The sequence below is a fragment of the Eutrigla gurnardus genome (genome assembly GCF_963514095.1).
Source record: "Eutrigla gurnardus genome assembly, chromosome: 14".
Taxonomy (NCBI): Eukaryota; Metazoa; Chordata; class Actinopteri; order Perciformes; family Triglidae; genus Eutrigla; species Eutrigla gurnardus.
This window is the reverse complement of record NC_139937.1, coordinates 26,536,791-26,549,458: the sequence shown is the minus strand read 5'-3', so window position 1 is coordinate 26,549,458 and position 12,668 is coordinate 26,536,791. Positions and strand designations below refer to the sequence as shown.

Genomic DNA, 12,668 nt, shown 5'->3' with positions numbered 1-12,668 from the left:
AACTGCTTTGTGAGGCCCATTTGCTTAGAAAATTCCACTTATTTTCCACACGGAGATTAGCTGGAACCAGCGCGACTAAAAGCCCTGAAATAAAGATATTTACCTCAATAATGGGTCTGATAGTCTGTGCTGTGCTTGACCTTTGGCTGTAACAATAACCCCACCCCCACGTTTACCCCCGGTCTTTTCCTTTGTGCCGTACTTGGTGCAGACCGAGTGCAGGGAGTCTCCTTAAGGGATCCAGAGAATAGGGGTCTCTCTCCTTCCCTCTCTCTCCCTCTCAAGGCCAGCGAGAAACAAGCTTCAGAATTCCACACCGACGAACAAGCAGACAACTGAGCATGTGTGGGAGGGGTGCACGGCATCGGAGCATAGGAAGGTCACACGGCACCACCAACATCATTCCACCATTGAATCCACCCTCACACTACGCTGCCCTCGTTGGTCCTTAGAAATTCAACAATACAACAACAACTACGAGACAACAGAATAAACACACAAAAAAGTGGATTTGGATGGCTGTGGGGGGGGGGGGGGGTGATATAGATGCATGCCACCCAGATTGGCTGATTGTTTTTCTCCTTAAATACCTCCCATTGCACCTTTTTGGAGTATTTGAAGCTCGGGTACACGCACTGTTAACATGGGAAACAGTGGAATACAAAGTACAGACAATGGAGATGATTTACAATACGAGTACACCACCTGTTTTCAGACACACACACCCAGAGAGGATGGAAACTGAGGCTGATGATTGAACCCACTGCAACAACACTTGTTTTGTTCTTTCCTCGTCCCCATCTTTTCCTTTCGTACCCTCTGTGAGCAGGCAAGCGAGCAGTGACTTTGGCCTTCTCAGAGCAGGACGGCAGAGTGACTTGGCGTTAATCACAGTTTTGTCTCGCTTTCTTGGCACATTAAGTCGGAGAGGCGAGCGGCCCGCCCGATGGACGGGGTGAGAGATGGGAGGACAACGTGTTAGAGTCTCAATAATGACGCATCGCTGCCGCATCACTTTGGAGATTAAAAGCAAGATGCTGAATTTCAATCAAGCCCACGTTAATGGCTCGGCGTGAGGAATGGTCACTTTGTCTCCACTGGCAGGCAGAGAGAGGAAAGTGGCACGAGGAGCCCAGGTAAGATAAGGTGATACAACATTTTTAATTCACCAAATTGCATGCTAGCCAGTTATAATAGAATCCATTTAACAACGTCGTGACAGTATTCTCTAACCAAAGGCAAAAGGGCACCGAGAAAACGTGACATCCGAGAGAAAAGTCAAAGCACCAAGGACTGAACGCATGGAGCTGTAAAGAACAGGGCTGCCGGTGTGACATCATGAACTGGATATGATGTAAAATCATCATCATTAAAATGGTGAACTGGTTTTAGATCAGATCGCTATTTAAATATACTGTATAAATGCAAACCGGTTTCAAATCAGGGTTTGATTTACCAATAACCTATTTATTCTATTTTGAGTTTGGTACAGTGAGTGATGAAAAATAGGCATCGTCTGAGGTGTTGAGCTAAAGCTTGAAAAACCACAGATCTAATTGCAAAAACAAAATAAAAATACTGTCCCCAGCACTGACAATGACAGCATATGGGAAAAGGGAGTCTAATTTAATTTAATGCCAAGACGTGGCACTTTATCAACGGAGCTTGTGATTTGCTCATTTGTTGCCGTCAAATACTGCAGCCACCTTATAAAACGCCAAGCTCTGCCTGAGCTGCTCTGTGAATGGTTGCACTGCGGGATGTAACCCACTTGCAATAAAGTGCATTGAGAGTTCAGTTCTCATGGTAGATGAGAAGCGATGTTGGGCAAGCACAGCTGAGAGATTGTCATCACAGTATAGCTGATATGAAGGAAAAAAAACTAATGTGACATGAACTAGATATCTCGGGGGGGGGATCAAAACAGGATAGGGAGACAGAAGAATTGAGATGAGAATTGTCAAGACAACAAAGCGGGACAGGAGTGTTGGTCCAATAGTCTCTGTGTCAAGTCAGGAATGTCACAGTTGAGCACAGTGCTTCATGGGTAGGGTAGTTCTTTCAGTTCAAAGGGTAGGATGCGTCGGCCAAGACATCAGCCAGGCACCCAGCTCTGGTTGCTATGGGCTTGCTGTGGACCGGCCAGACCACCCATTCCCATCCCCATGGTCACACCCATGCCCATCCCCATGCCGATGCCCACGCCCTGAGCTAGGGAGCAGTCAAAGTTAAAGTCCATCTCCTCCCCAGAGTCCATAATGTCATGGAGGAGGATGGACTCCACATCGCAGTCCAAGCTACCGTGGAACATGTCAATATCCAGGTCAGCAGGTAGTCTCTCGTGGGGGTGGGGTTGGTGGTAGCCGTGGTAGTTGCTTCCCACGCTACCATTGCCCATCCCCTGGACGTGGTGGTATGGTCCGTTAGCCATGCCTTGGTGTTGTGGCTCGGGGTAATGGTTGTGACGGGGGTGCGGGGCGGCGGCCACGTGGCAGGAGTCCTGGGGCATGCCGAGCATGCCTGCTGGGTTTGGGGGGAGAGTGGTTGAGGCAGGGAGGTGGGCGTGTGACGGGGGGCTGTACAGGTAGGGAGCTTTGTGGTTGTAGGTCTGCAGCTGATTGCTGTTGCCGCGTGGGATGAGGGCCACGGCTCGGGGCGGCGTGTGGTTATGGCTCTGGCTGAGGTTGTGACCGTTGTGAGCGAGGCTGTGAGGTGAGTTGTGGTTGGTGACATTGCTGTGATTATGACTACCAGTATGGCTGTGAGTTCTGTTATGGCTATGAGCCGAGCTGTGACTATGAGGTCCATTGTGGCTGTGGCCATTGTGGTGGCCGTGGTGGTGGCTGTGATGGTTGGAGCCTACTCCATTACTAGCTTGACCCATCATGGGATGGCTTTCCCTCTCCTGTCCCAGCATCATGTCCTTGGAACAGTATTGCTGCCTCGCTGGCCCCCCTGTTAGCAGACTCTGCAGGGCATTGGTGCTGGAGTACGCCCGCATGGTTCCAGAGAAACTTGCTGGCTTGTTCTCCTGAATGGTCTGCATGGGTGAGTGGTGGCGCAGCATCCCCATGCCTGTTGCACCATAGACGCCTGCACCGTAGGGGCTTTGCCCCTTCACTCCAGAGCTGTAGTGGTAGACGGGGGTTTGGTGCTTGTGTCTGCCAACAGCTGGATGCTGCTGGTGTTGCTGCTGCTGCGGTGGGTGATGGGGAAGATAATTATCCTCCATCAGCTGCTCATCCAAGCTGATGGCACCAGTCAGGTTAGCCAGCTGAGGCAACTGCTCAAGAGGAGGACAAAGATTGCCTGCCCCCCTCGACGGAGAGTGGGCACTGGTCGGTGAGGGGTAGAGGTGGGGAGAGGTGGAACAGGATAGGCCACCCTCCTCCGGTTCCTCTGGCTCTCCTTCAGCAAGGATGGGTGACAGACGGCCACTTAGTGTGGAGGCTGAGGAACTAGCCCTGGAATGGAGGTCTGTCCATGCATCAAACTCTCCATCTGTCCCAGATGCACCTCCAGCTCCTGGGACACATTTCCGTGGTGGGCTACCCTGGTCGGGGGAGCCCTGGAGCCCCACCACAACAGACCCTGCTCCTATCCCAGGACGGCCGACCCTCTTGCCTCTAACGCGGCCTTTGCTTTTTAGGTATTTGGTGCTGTTGTCCATGGAGACTGCTCGCCGGCGGGGGGACTTGCCCATCTTCCCTCCATCTGGATTCAGCATCCACCAAGAACTCTTCCCCGTTCCCTCATTCTGCACCCTGATAAATCGTGTGTGGAGGGATAGGTTGTGTCGGATGGAGTTCTGCAGAGAGAGAGATGAAAGAGACACATGGTGAGATCAAATCAAATTGTTCATACATACATAACAATGCAACGCATTTGTACACAAACTGCTTTTCTGAGGTGAACACTTCAAATTAGAGGAATTTGCATAATATTCATATCAAATGCTCCAGAAGGAAATGAGAATTTTTGACTTCAAATGTAAAAATCAACAATGCAGACAAACCTCCTTATAAATCATTCAGCCTATACATGCTCAGTCATAGAAGAAAAGGGGCCAAATTACAATGTTGCTTGTGTGTCTATTATTAGATAAACAAAACAGAAGTAGATGCACAACCCACTATCCAATCAGTGTCATAAAATTGAGATACAAAAACCCAAGCATGTTCCAAGGACAGCTACAGCTGGCAGGGAGCGTGACCCTGTCAGCCTGAACCGACCTGAAGCGACCTGAAACCCAGTCTGGAGACACTCTCCTTATGTGCGTCAATCTTCCCAAATTCATTTCAATCAATCCATCTGTCCTCCTCTACGTCTCCTTTCACTCAGACTTGTGTAAGCTGCTGTGGTTGGGCGTACTGTATGTTTGAAGTCGGTGCCAGTCTGGCTTAGTGCCAGCCCTGTCTCTTTCGCTCTCATAGCTTGAATGAGGGGATGTATCGGAAGATTGAGCCGGGAGCAAGGAAGGCTAATGGATGCATCCCACCCTCCGACATCTACCTTCGCTGCCTATCTCCCTCTCCCTCCCTTGTTCTCTCTCTCTGTCTGTCTCTCTCGTCACGGAGTACTACATTTTATATTTTTCTTATTTCGCACTCTTCTTTGTGCACAACAGTCATTTTCCACTTCTGCTTTCAATCGCTATGCCTTCAATTATACAGTGTATCACCAATTACTTTCCCATTATCCTCTACACCGGCACGTACAGTCACTGACTCAGTAATTCATAGGGATGAATATATAGATTTTTTACTCCTATTTTTACTATCATTTACTACATCTCCAGGGTTCCTGAATGCTGTGCGACTTGCAGTGTTCAACAGCGTCTGTCGTTGCAATTCTGTCTCTTTGTTGTGCGCGAGGCATTTTGACGCTCATGCGGGAAAATATCAAATCAAAAGCACCTCCTGTGGTTTCGGAATATACTGGGACAATAGATTGTTTCAGATTGAGGGGTACTCACACTTCCACCATCTCCATTATGTTGCGGATTATTTGTATTCACACTGAACTGCGCGGCGGGGAAACAAATAAATCAAATTGCGGCAGAGAACACATAAATGGGAGGCGAAACAGAATTCAGGTGATCTGCGAATGCCTCCTTGGGTTATCTCACTGTGACACCTCCGGCACTGGGTAACCATGGCAACCGGGTAAACGTGCAACGGCAGAACTATATCATATTGTGGTTAGAGTCAAGAGAGTGAGAGATGGAGGGAGAGTGGGGGATGGGGGAAAAGGATGCAAGAGGAGGCGGTTGTTTGATGCTGCTGCTCCAACACTAAACAGTCTTTCATCTCAGCAGTGCAGGTCCGCAGGGGATGCCCGCTGCCTGCTTCTGACGGCCTCGCTACGTGCCGCGCCAACTCCCCGTCTCACCCGGCTGGATCATCCACCTACCACACCACTCCAAATCATCCCCATCAAGTCCTGTGTGCATGCCTGCATTAAAACATATGTAAGCCTTAATGCCGTTTCCACCGCCGCCCGGTTGTAAATGGGGCATCTTTCACAGAGCTGAACCACTTCACGCTGCAACTCTGTGTGACCTGTCTGATTCAAATCGCGATTTATCCCCGTATGAGGGGAAGAGCAGCCCCATTGAACTTGAAGGGATTTGTCATCATCCCAAACCCTCTTTATCTGATGAATCCACCTGCTAGAGAGATTTGAGAGATTTCGGACGGTGGCCAGCCGTGGCATCATCATCACCATCATCACCGCCACTAGCTGCCTGCTTCCTGTGATGTCGTTTTCCACCACATGTTTTTCCGTCATCCTGTTGTGCGTTTGAGATTCTAAGAATAGCCCAGGTTGCAGGTGGTTCCGCTGTGGGTGTGGTTCTGTCCTCCGCCTGTTCCCGGAGTCTGAGTCAGGGGCAATTTGGCCAGCCTATGGCCCTCACGCCCCCGAAACAAGCAGTCACTGCTAATCCCTCTCCATCCCTGAGTAATCCCAGACAATCCTGGGCTAATCCCAAGTTGATTCAGGGGCACTCCCAGCTGGGTGTCTCACACAGAGCCATGCCAGGTCACCACGGACACAGTAGGCAGCCTGGATATGCTATGATCCAATAGTACTACAGCATAAGGGGAGAACTGTGGGAGATGTGGGAAATAGGGACACTGTAAACCCCTTATAGGATGAAGTGTTAAACTATTCCTAATATTTGTGCATTTTAGTAGATCTTTCAAGCGGTACTCTGATGTTGACTGCATTTTTGATGCCTCCATTGAATCAACTACCTTTACTCTGTGCTCTGTCCTTGAGGGTTGGCTTTGCCACATTTTTACCCCTACGGGTTGAATAGAATAAAATTGAAAACTTTATTATGTATTAAATATTCATAAAATGGAAATTCTCTTTCAGCCCCCTGGCTTGCTGAGGCAGACGGATGAAGCCCACAGAAACATACAATGACAGCAAGGAACACACACATCACACGCCTGGGTCCAGGAAGCTGCTTCCTATTCAAATCATTCCCCTTTAATACAATGGGCCTAGTGGAGAGGGCTCTAAATAATGAATGAACCAGTGGCTGGGCTTATGCTGAGAGATGCACTGCCTGGTCCCATAATACTGAAACGAACAGACAGAGTCATAAGTAGCGGTGTGACCTCTTTGTTATCGGGGACATCCGCCTCTCGTCCTCGGTCCACAAACACGAGTCAATCAGGCTGAAAGGGGTTAATTTGGACATAAAGTAAACGGATAAGGGTAAGAGTTTATGGACCAATCAAAGTCAATTAAGGTGAACAAGGCTCTCTGGGTTGCAGGAAAACAATCAGCTTGGGTTTGACTCTCATTAAGGCCTAAAAAATCCCGATAGCTGATTTAGATATTTAGACAATAGATACCAAGCCGCATGCCATCCCTCTTTGTCTTCAGATTAAGAGCTTTGGCTCGTCTTCAGCCGATCTGACATGGTGACGCTTTTTTCCACAACACACAGGTGGACTAAGCAGAAAGAGGGTTTTTCCATTGGCTCAAGGAAGGAGACCGAAACAGACAAATGTGAATCTGCTCCAACAGATTATTGCTCAATATTTCTCGATGAAACAGGTTCCTGGACTTGATCCATAATTATTTGCTTGAAGAAGCATTTATTTGGCTCTTGGAAATCTTACAAAACCAATCAATTGTTCTCCCTGTCCCCCCCCCCCCCTCTTCATCCATGCAAACTGGGTTTGATTCAGGGATCGGAGAGGCCTATTTAGTGTTGGGAATCAATGAGGTTTAATGGCTATCAGTGTTGAGGCTTAGCACACATCAAGGTCTGACTAGCCACACAATCCACCTGCATCATGAGGCCGATGTGGGTGCTCAATATACCATATCCCCACTGTTCATGCAACAATGTCTAACTGCCACAGGCTTGTCCGTTAAGTGATTGTGCCCACTTGTGCAAATTGGCTTCTTGCCCAATGCGTCCCTCTGTTGCCTCTCGCAAGATGTCAGTCAGGCATTAGCATTGAGCATCTGAGTATGGGGGCAGGGTTTCTATGTTGGGCCCAATGGTTCAGCTGGGATAACCCGACTGGCATGGGGGTAGCTATGCTGGGGGGTACAGCAGGAGGTGGAGGGGGGCCTGGGGGTAAAGGGTGGGAATACAGACGTACCACAAGGGGCCCCCTCCACGCCACACAAAGGGGTGCCCTCAAAATGCCCCCACTCGCCCCATCCCCCGCCATCAGAGCCCACTCAGGGGTTTTTCCCGCTCACACACCCACACACAGACACACACACACACAGAGGGGCGAGGAAACAGGTCAAACGGTTTATAGGACCCATCTTGTGGCGAATGTGCACTCATTCAAACAGAACTGAGTGACGAACTAAGGACTGAGTGGGTCTGGGAACCAGCAAAAAGAAACCACTCACCCGATTCAAACAACCTCAAGGGTGAAGCAGCGTGGTGCGCCTGCCCAGCTAAGAACACAGCAGCTGTTCTTGCAGTGGCACCGGGTAATGCCGTTTGCCACACTCGACTGGTATTACCAAACCATTTCATGGAGAATGGAGGCATTATGTATTGTCAAAGGGTACCCCTCTATGGTGCACATTCATTTGATAAGCCTAAATCAAGGGGGAGTAACAGAAGCACTAACTGTGTTTATTGTGATGCTGTTTTTGCCTGTGCAGAAGGCAGCAGGGATCAGGGGGAGGGGAGGTTTCAACACAAGCAGTTTTGTTCAGCACAGGAATGAGTTTTGTCAGCTAAGCCTGTCTCCAGGCTATTGGTGGAAATTAGCGGCGGCTAAATATTCGCTTTCTGTGATTGATGTCACGGCTCGCGTTGTCCCTTTGAAGGGAAATAAAGAATTTAGAGCAATGTGGATTAATAGGGACAGGGTTGGGGGAATTTTATGTGTCTGAGGGGGACTTGAAGAGGGACTGAAGGGCCTAATGGCTGCACAGATATGGCACAATGGAGCTGTGACGATATGGCGTATCAGAGTAAGAGAAGACAAGTGAGACTATGACAGTGAGTACAAGAAAGAAAATTGGAAATTGTTTGTGTGTGTGTGTGTGTGTGTGTGTGTGTGTGTGTGTGTGTGTGTGTAATAGAGAGAGAGAGAGTGCGAGGGATGTAGCTATTTGCCTGAGAAGCCCAGAGTCAGATGATTAAAATCCCTTTAGGAGGCTTCTTTAAGAGAGACAGATGGGCAGACAGGCCTGTTTTTGGAATGCAATCAAATTGAAAAGATTAAAAAGGAGTCTCTTTTATTAGGAGGTGAGAAACAGTTACTTCTCTGCCACATGCCATCATCGCCTCCACAGCAGTGGTCACGACTGCATTGGCATGCGAGGCACATTACAGCCCTTGTTGGGGAAGAAATAAACCTGGGATTAGGAATCGCAGATCTCAGTGTATCACTGTGGGGTCTCTGAGGATTGGCAGCATTTCTAATTTCTTGTTGAATAAATACGATTTACAGGAAAAAGTTAAAAAAAACTCTTCTAGAATCATTACAGAAAAGGCTATAATGAGCGGAGAAAACTCAAGGACTTCTCACCAATGGCTGTGCTATTACATCCAGAACTTTCACTTAATCTCATCCCCAAATCTGAACTGGTACAATTCAAATGTGCATTCCCTGGGCTGCCATTGTGCTTGAATAGACTGCGTTTGCACAGTAGAGTGATTCGAGCACTGTGAAAGGTGCTCTGCATTCGACCCTATTATTCCACAACACTGCAGGAGAGCCATTTATAAAAAGGCTTAAAATGGAAAGCAAGTGTGTGGTAGTGTGTCTGCGAGCCTCAGATCAGGAAGTGGCTGTGGAGAGGGGCGTAATGGAGTTGGTAGGGGATTCCTGCCTGACTGTGCACTGTTTGCATCCAATGGCTGGCGAGTCATCGGCCGTGCCCACACTGGCGCCAAGGCAAGGGTTGGCATCGGGGTGGCAGAGTGTGGGGTAGAGAAGGGCAGCTACAGCTTTGCTGGGTAAAAATAGATGCTCGACAGATTAGTGGAGCATCTGAGACCCGGACAGGGGATCGGAAAATCCGCTCGCCCGATGCCAGGGACGGCTGAGTGTTTCCGGTGGGCGCAAAGGGGACACAATCTGGGCATCACGTCTGACGCCCACGCACAAAACGGGGGAGCCTCGGAGCGGGTTGTGAGCACGTGAAACAGAACGTGCCACAGCAAAAAGGCATGGGTGTGGTTGTTCCACCGGGACCATGCAAGGTAGGCAGAGCTCACGCCCTCCCACTGAGGATTCACACAACAGGTGTTTGGGCTGGGCCACCTGTGGGGCCGGCCGCCTGCTCGCGCTTCGCACCTCGTCTGGGGAGCAAACTAACATTTTCCACTGGGCTTGCCATGCTTTTGTTTCAAAGACCCAACACGTTTCCGACTTTTACAGCTTTTTTTTTTTTTTTTTTTTTACAAGATCTGCATGATATGTGTGTGTGCAAGTCAATCTGCATGTATGCGAGCGCCTGTGCGTCTATATTTGTGTATCAGCCCATTTAATAGCCAACAGACGGAGTGTGGATTTGATTATATTGTAACCTCCCTCTGCTATATACAAAGAAACTGTCGGCCAGAGATGGAATCAATGCACGCCGGGCTTTTTCTTCCACACTCGGCCTCGGCATAATCTCATTCATAACAATGAGAATCTCATTTCCCCACATTCTAAAGGTCAGCGCACACCTCTGATCACACTTTAATAAACATCATTCTCAGCGTTTAATTTAATTTCAGCAGAGCAGGAAACTCATAGGCAGCCATGCAAAATTCATCGGATCGTCCCTTTAATTGCTTCACTTTCACAGTCGAGAGAAGAATGACCGCAATGATAGTGATAGGAGAAAGAAAAAAAGAATGCAGAAATACACAGAAACACAGGCGCATATCTGCAGCCCGCATAATCACGCACACGCCCAGACAAGACGAGATAAGTAGTCAGTCAAGTGGCAGTTTTGGTTACATTTGAATAAAATAAGCATCCCCATTTCTTTTGGGACCAGAACCGTGTAGTGCCTCTTTGTCATCACACATTTTAACTATCACCTAAATTGGCAAACTGTAGCAAACAACACACATATACATGCTGAAACACACACTCACACACACCTCAGTCAGTCACTCTGTCACACACACATGCCAACATGACACAAAGCCTGGCACACTGGGCACACTCATTACCGCAATGCCAAGCTACCAGTTGCTAAGGAGACCTGTGGGAGAGGGAGGGTTCCTTGTTGTTGCCATAGCAGCCGGCTCGCTCCCTGCCAACTCGCTCCTTCGGGGAGAAACAAGGCGGAGGTGGGGGGTGAAGTGGGTGGAGGTAGGGGGCAGCGGTTTAATAGGGCTATGAGGTGCAGGGGAACTTCATTAGCCATCAGTGTGTGCTGCACCAACCGCTGCTTCCCATGAATGCCTACCCACATGCAACACTTCAGCCTGCAGACTCCCACTTACTCACGCACAGCCCATAGACGCCCACTTATTCACACACCTATAGGGAGGAGATGGAGAATGGCATGCTTAGAATGAAAAGCAGGGAGTTGGGGGTGGGGGTGGGTGGGGGTCGAGTGTATCTGCAGAGGGAGGGGTTGAGAGGGCAGAGGTGGGTGAAGAACAAAAAGAGGGTGGCTGAACAAAGGAGAGGGTCTTGAATGTGGGGGCCTGCTTAAAGAGTGGTACACTCTTTGGTAGTTAAAGGCTGTTTGAAAGCAGTTCCCTCTGCAACTGAGCCTCCTCCTAACCAGCCTTGACCTTCAGCTCCAGCCTCCATTCTTCACACACAGAATGGCACCGACGGCACACGGTAGTTATAATGCAACGACCATTCCTCCGGTAGTTTTACAACATGCCATTCCTACTGGAAAGAACGCACATGTGAAAATGTATTTCACGTGTTTTTTTAATTTGCATTTTTTCTTTTTTTCTAAAAGTTTGCCATGTTGACTTAAATGCCAACACATGGGCAGGCAGTTTGGAAGAAAACACAACTCAGCCACTGAAGATTCCTGTGATTCCTTGTTTGTTTTCGGTGAAGCCAACACACACAAAGTTGTCATTGACTTCAAATATAAACGCAGCCCGTCGTCGACACTAATGGAGGATTGAAAATGTATCAAGCTTCTGCAAAGAGAGCCCAGGTGCCGTCTCTTAGCCTATGAATATCCCCGGGATTAGACGTTTTATTCATTAATTTATCCATATTCCTAACTGGTTTTTCAATTAAATCGTTTTCGATCACCTTCATGCGGCAGCCCAGAAGTACCATTGGGCTTGGTTAATTAGGTAGCATTTATGAGCATCCATCACGGTTTTCAGATTCAGAAGAAGCTTCATCTTCAGGTGTTTTCTCACTTTGATATGGATGTAGACAAAACAGTGACCTCAGAAATAAGGATCATCGTGGAGAGATGAGTGGTTTCATTGATGCTCAAGACCCAGAAACTTTGATCCATTTGAAAAAACGCTGCCTGATAACACGTGATGCTCCTCATACTTGAAGCACCAGCATACAGTATGAATGAGGACGAGTATTGATGTGGTTTTATACGGTTAAGAACACCACCCAGCTCAACCTCTCCCACCCCGACCCGAGCTTTTTAATGTGAGAGAAAATGAAGGACTCTCCTGTCCATCTGAGAGGAATGGGGAGATGGGGGGGTAAGAAAAGACAGGATTTAACCCCCCTCCTCCCTCCATTTCCTGAAACAAAAAGAGCCCAATTAAGTCAGTTTGAGTTAGGGTCTTATGTGCGTGTGTGAGCAAAAAATGTGGATCCAAATCATGAGTGTGTGTGTGCAATAAATGGAAATATGGGGGCAACGTACTGTAAGTTGTAAAGACTGAGAGGGTGGGGGCTCTCTCTCTCTCTCCAGCCTAAGAGGGCCAAACTTGCTCTCAGCTCCTCGACGGGAGATGCTGAAATATTAATCGCCACGCTCCAGCCGCAGACTAGTGAACACAATCGCTTCAAACTCCCACCCTAATGAGTGTGTTCATGAATGGCTAATGTGCACAGATGGGGGGCTGATGACTGGATGGATCGCAACGGGGAGGTGAGGGGGAGGGAGGGGGGGAGAGGGGGAGTGAAAATTCGGCGGGTCGTGGTGGAGGGGGGGGGGGGGGGTGGCTGAGTCGTGCACTGACCTTTTAAGAGCCTCCTGAAAACTTAATTAAG

At 48.7% G+C, this 12,668-nt stretch overlaps 1 protein-coding gene across 1 annotated transcript in view; it reads right to left on the bottom strand.

Moving 5' to 3' along the window:
• Positions 1 to 739: 739 nt before the first annotated feature.
• Positions 740 to 12,668, bottom strand: part of LOC311024713 (forkhead box protein O6-like) — a 26,995-nt gene continuing 15,066 nt past the window's right edge. Inside the window, exon 2 of the mRNA XM_084027258.1 lies at positions 740 to 3,808. Within this exon, the coding sequence (XP_083883384.1) occupies positions 2,096 to 3,808 (1,713 nt within the window). The 3' untranslated portion in view covers positions 740 to 2,095. The remainder of the gene's footprint in view (positions 3,809 to 12,668) is intronic.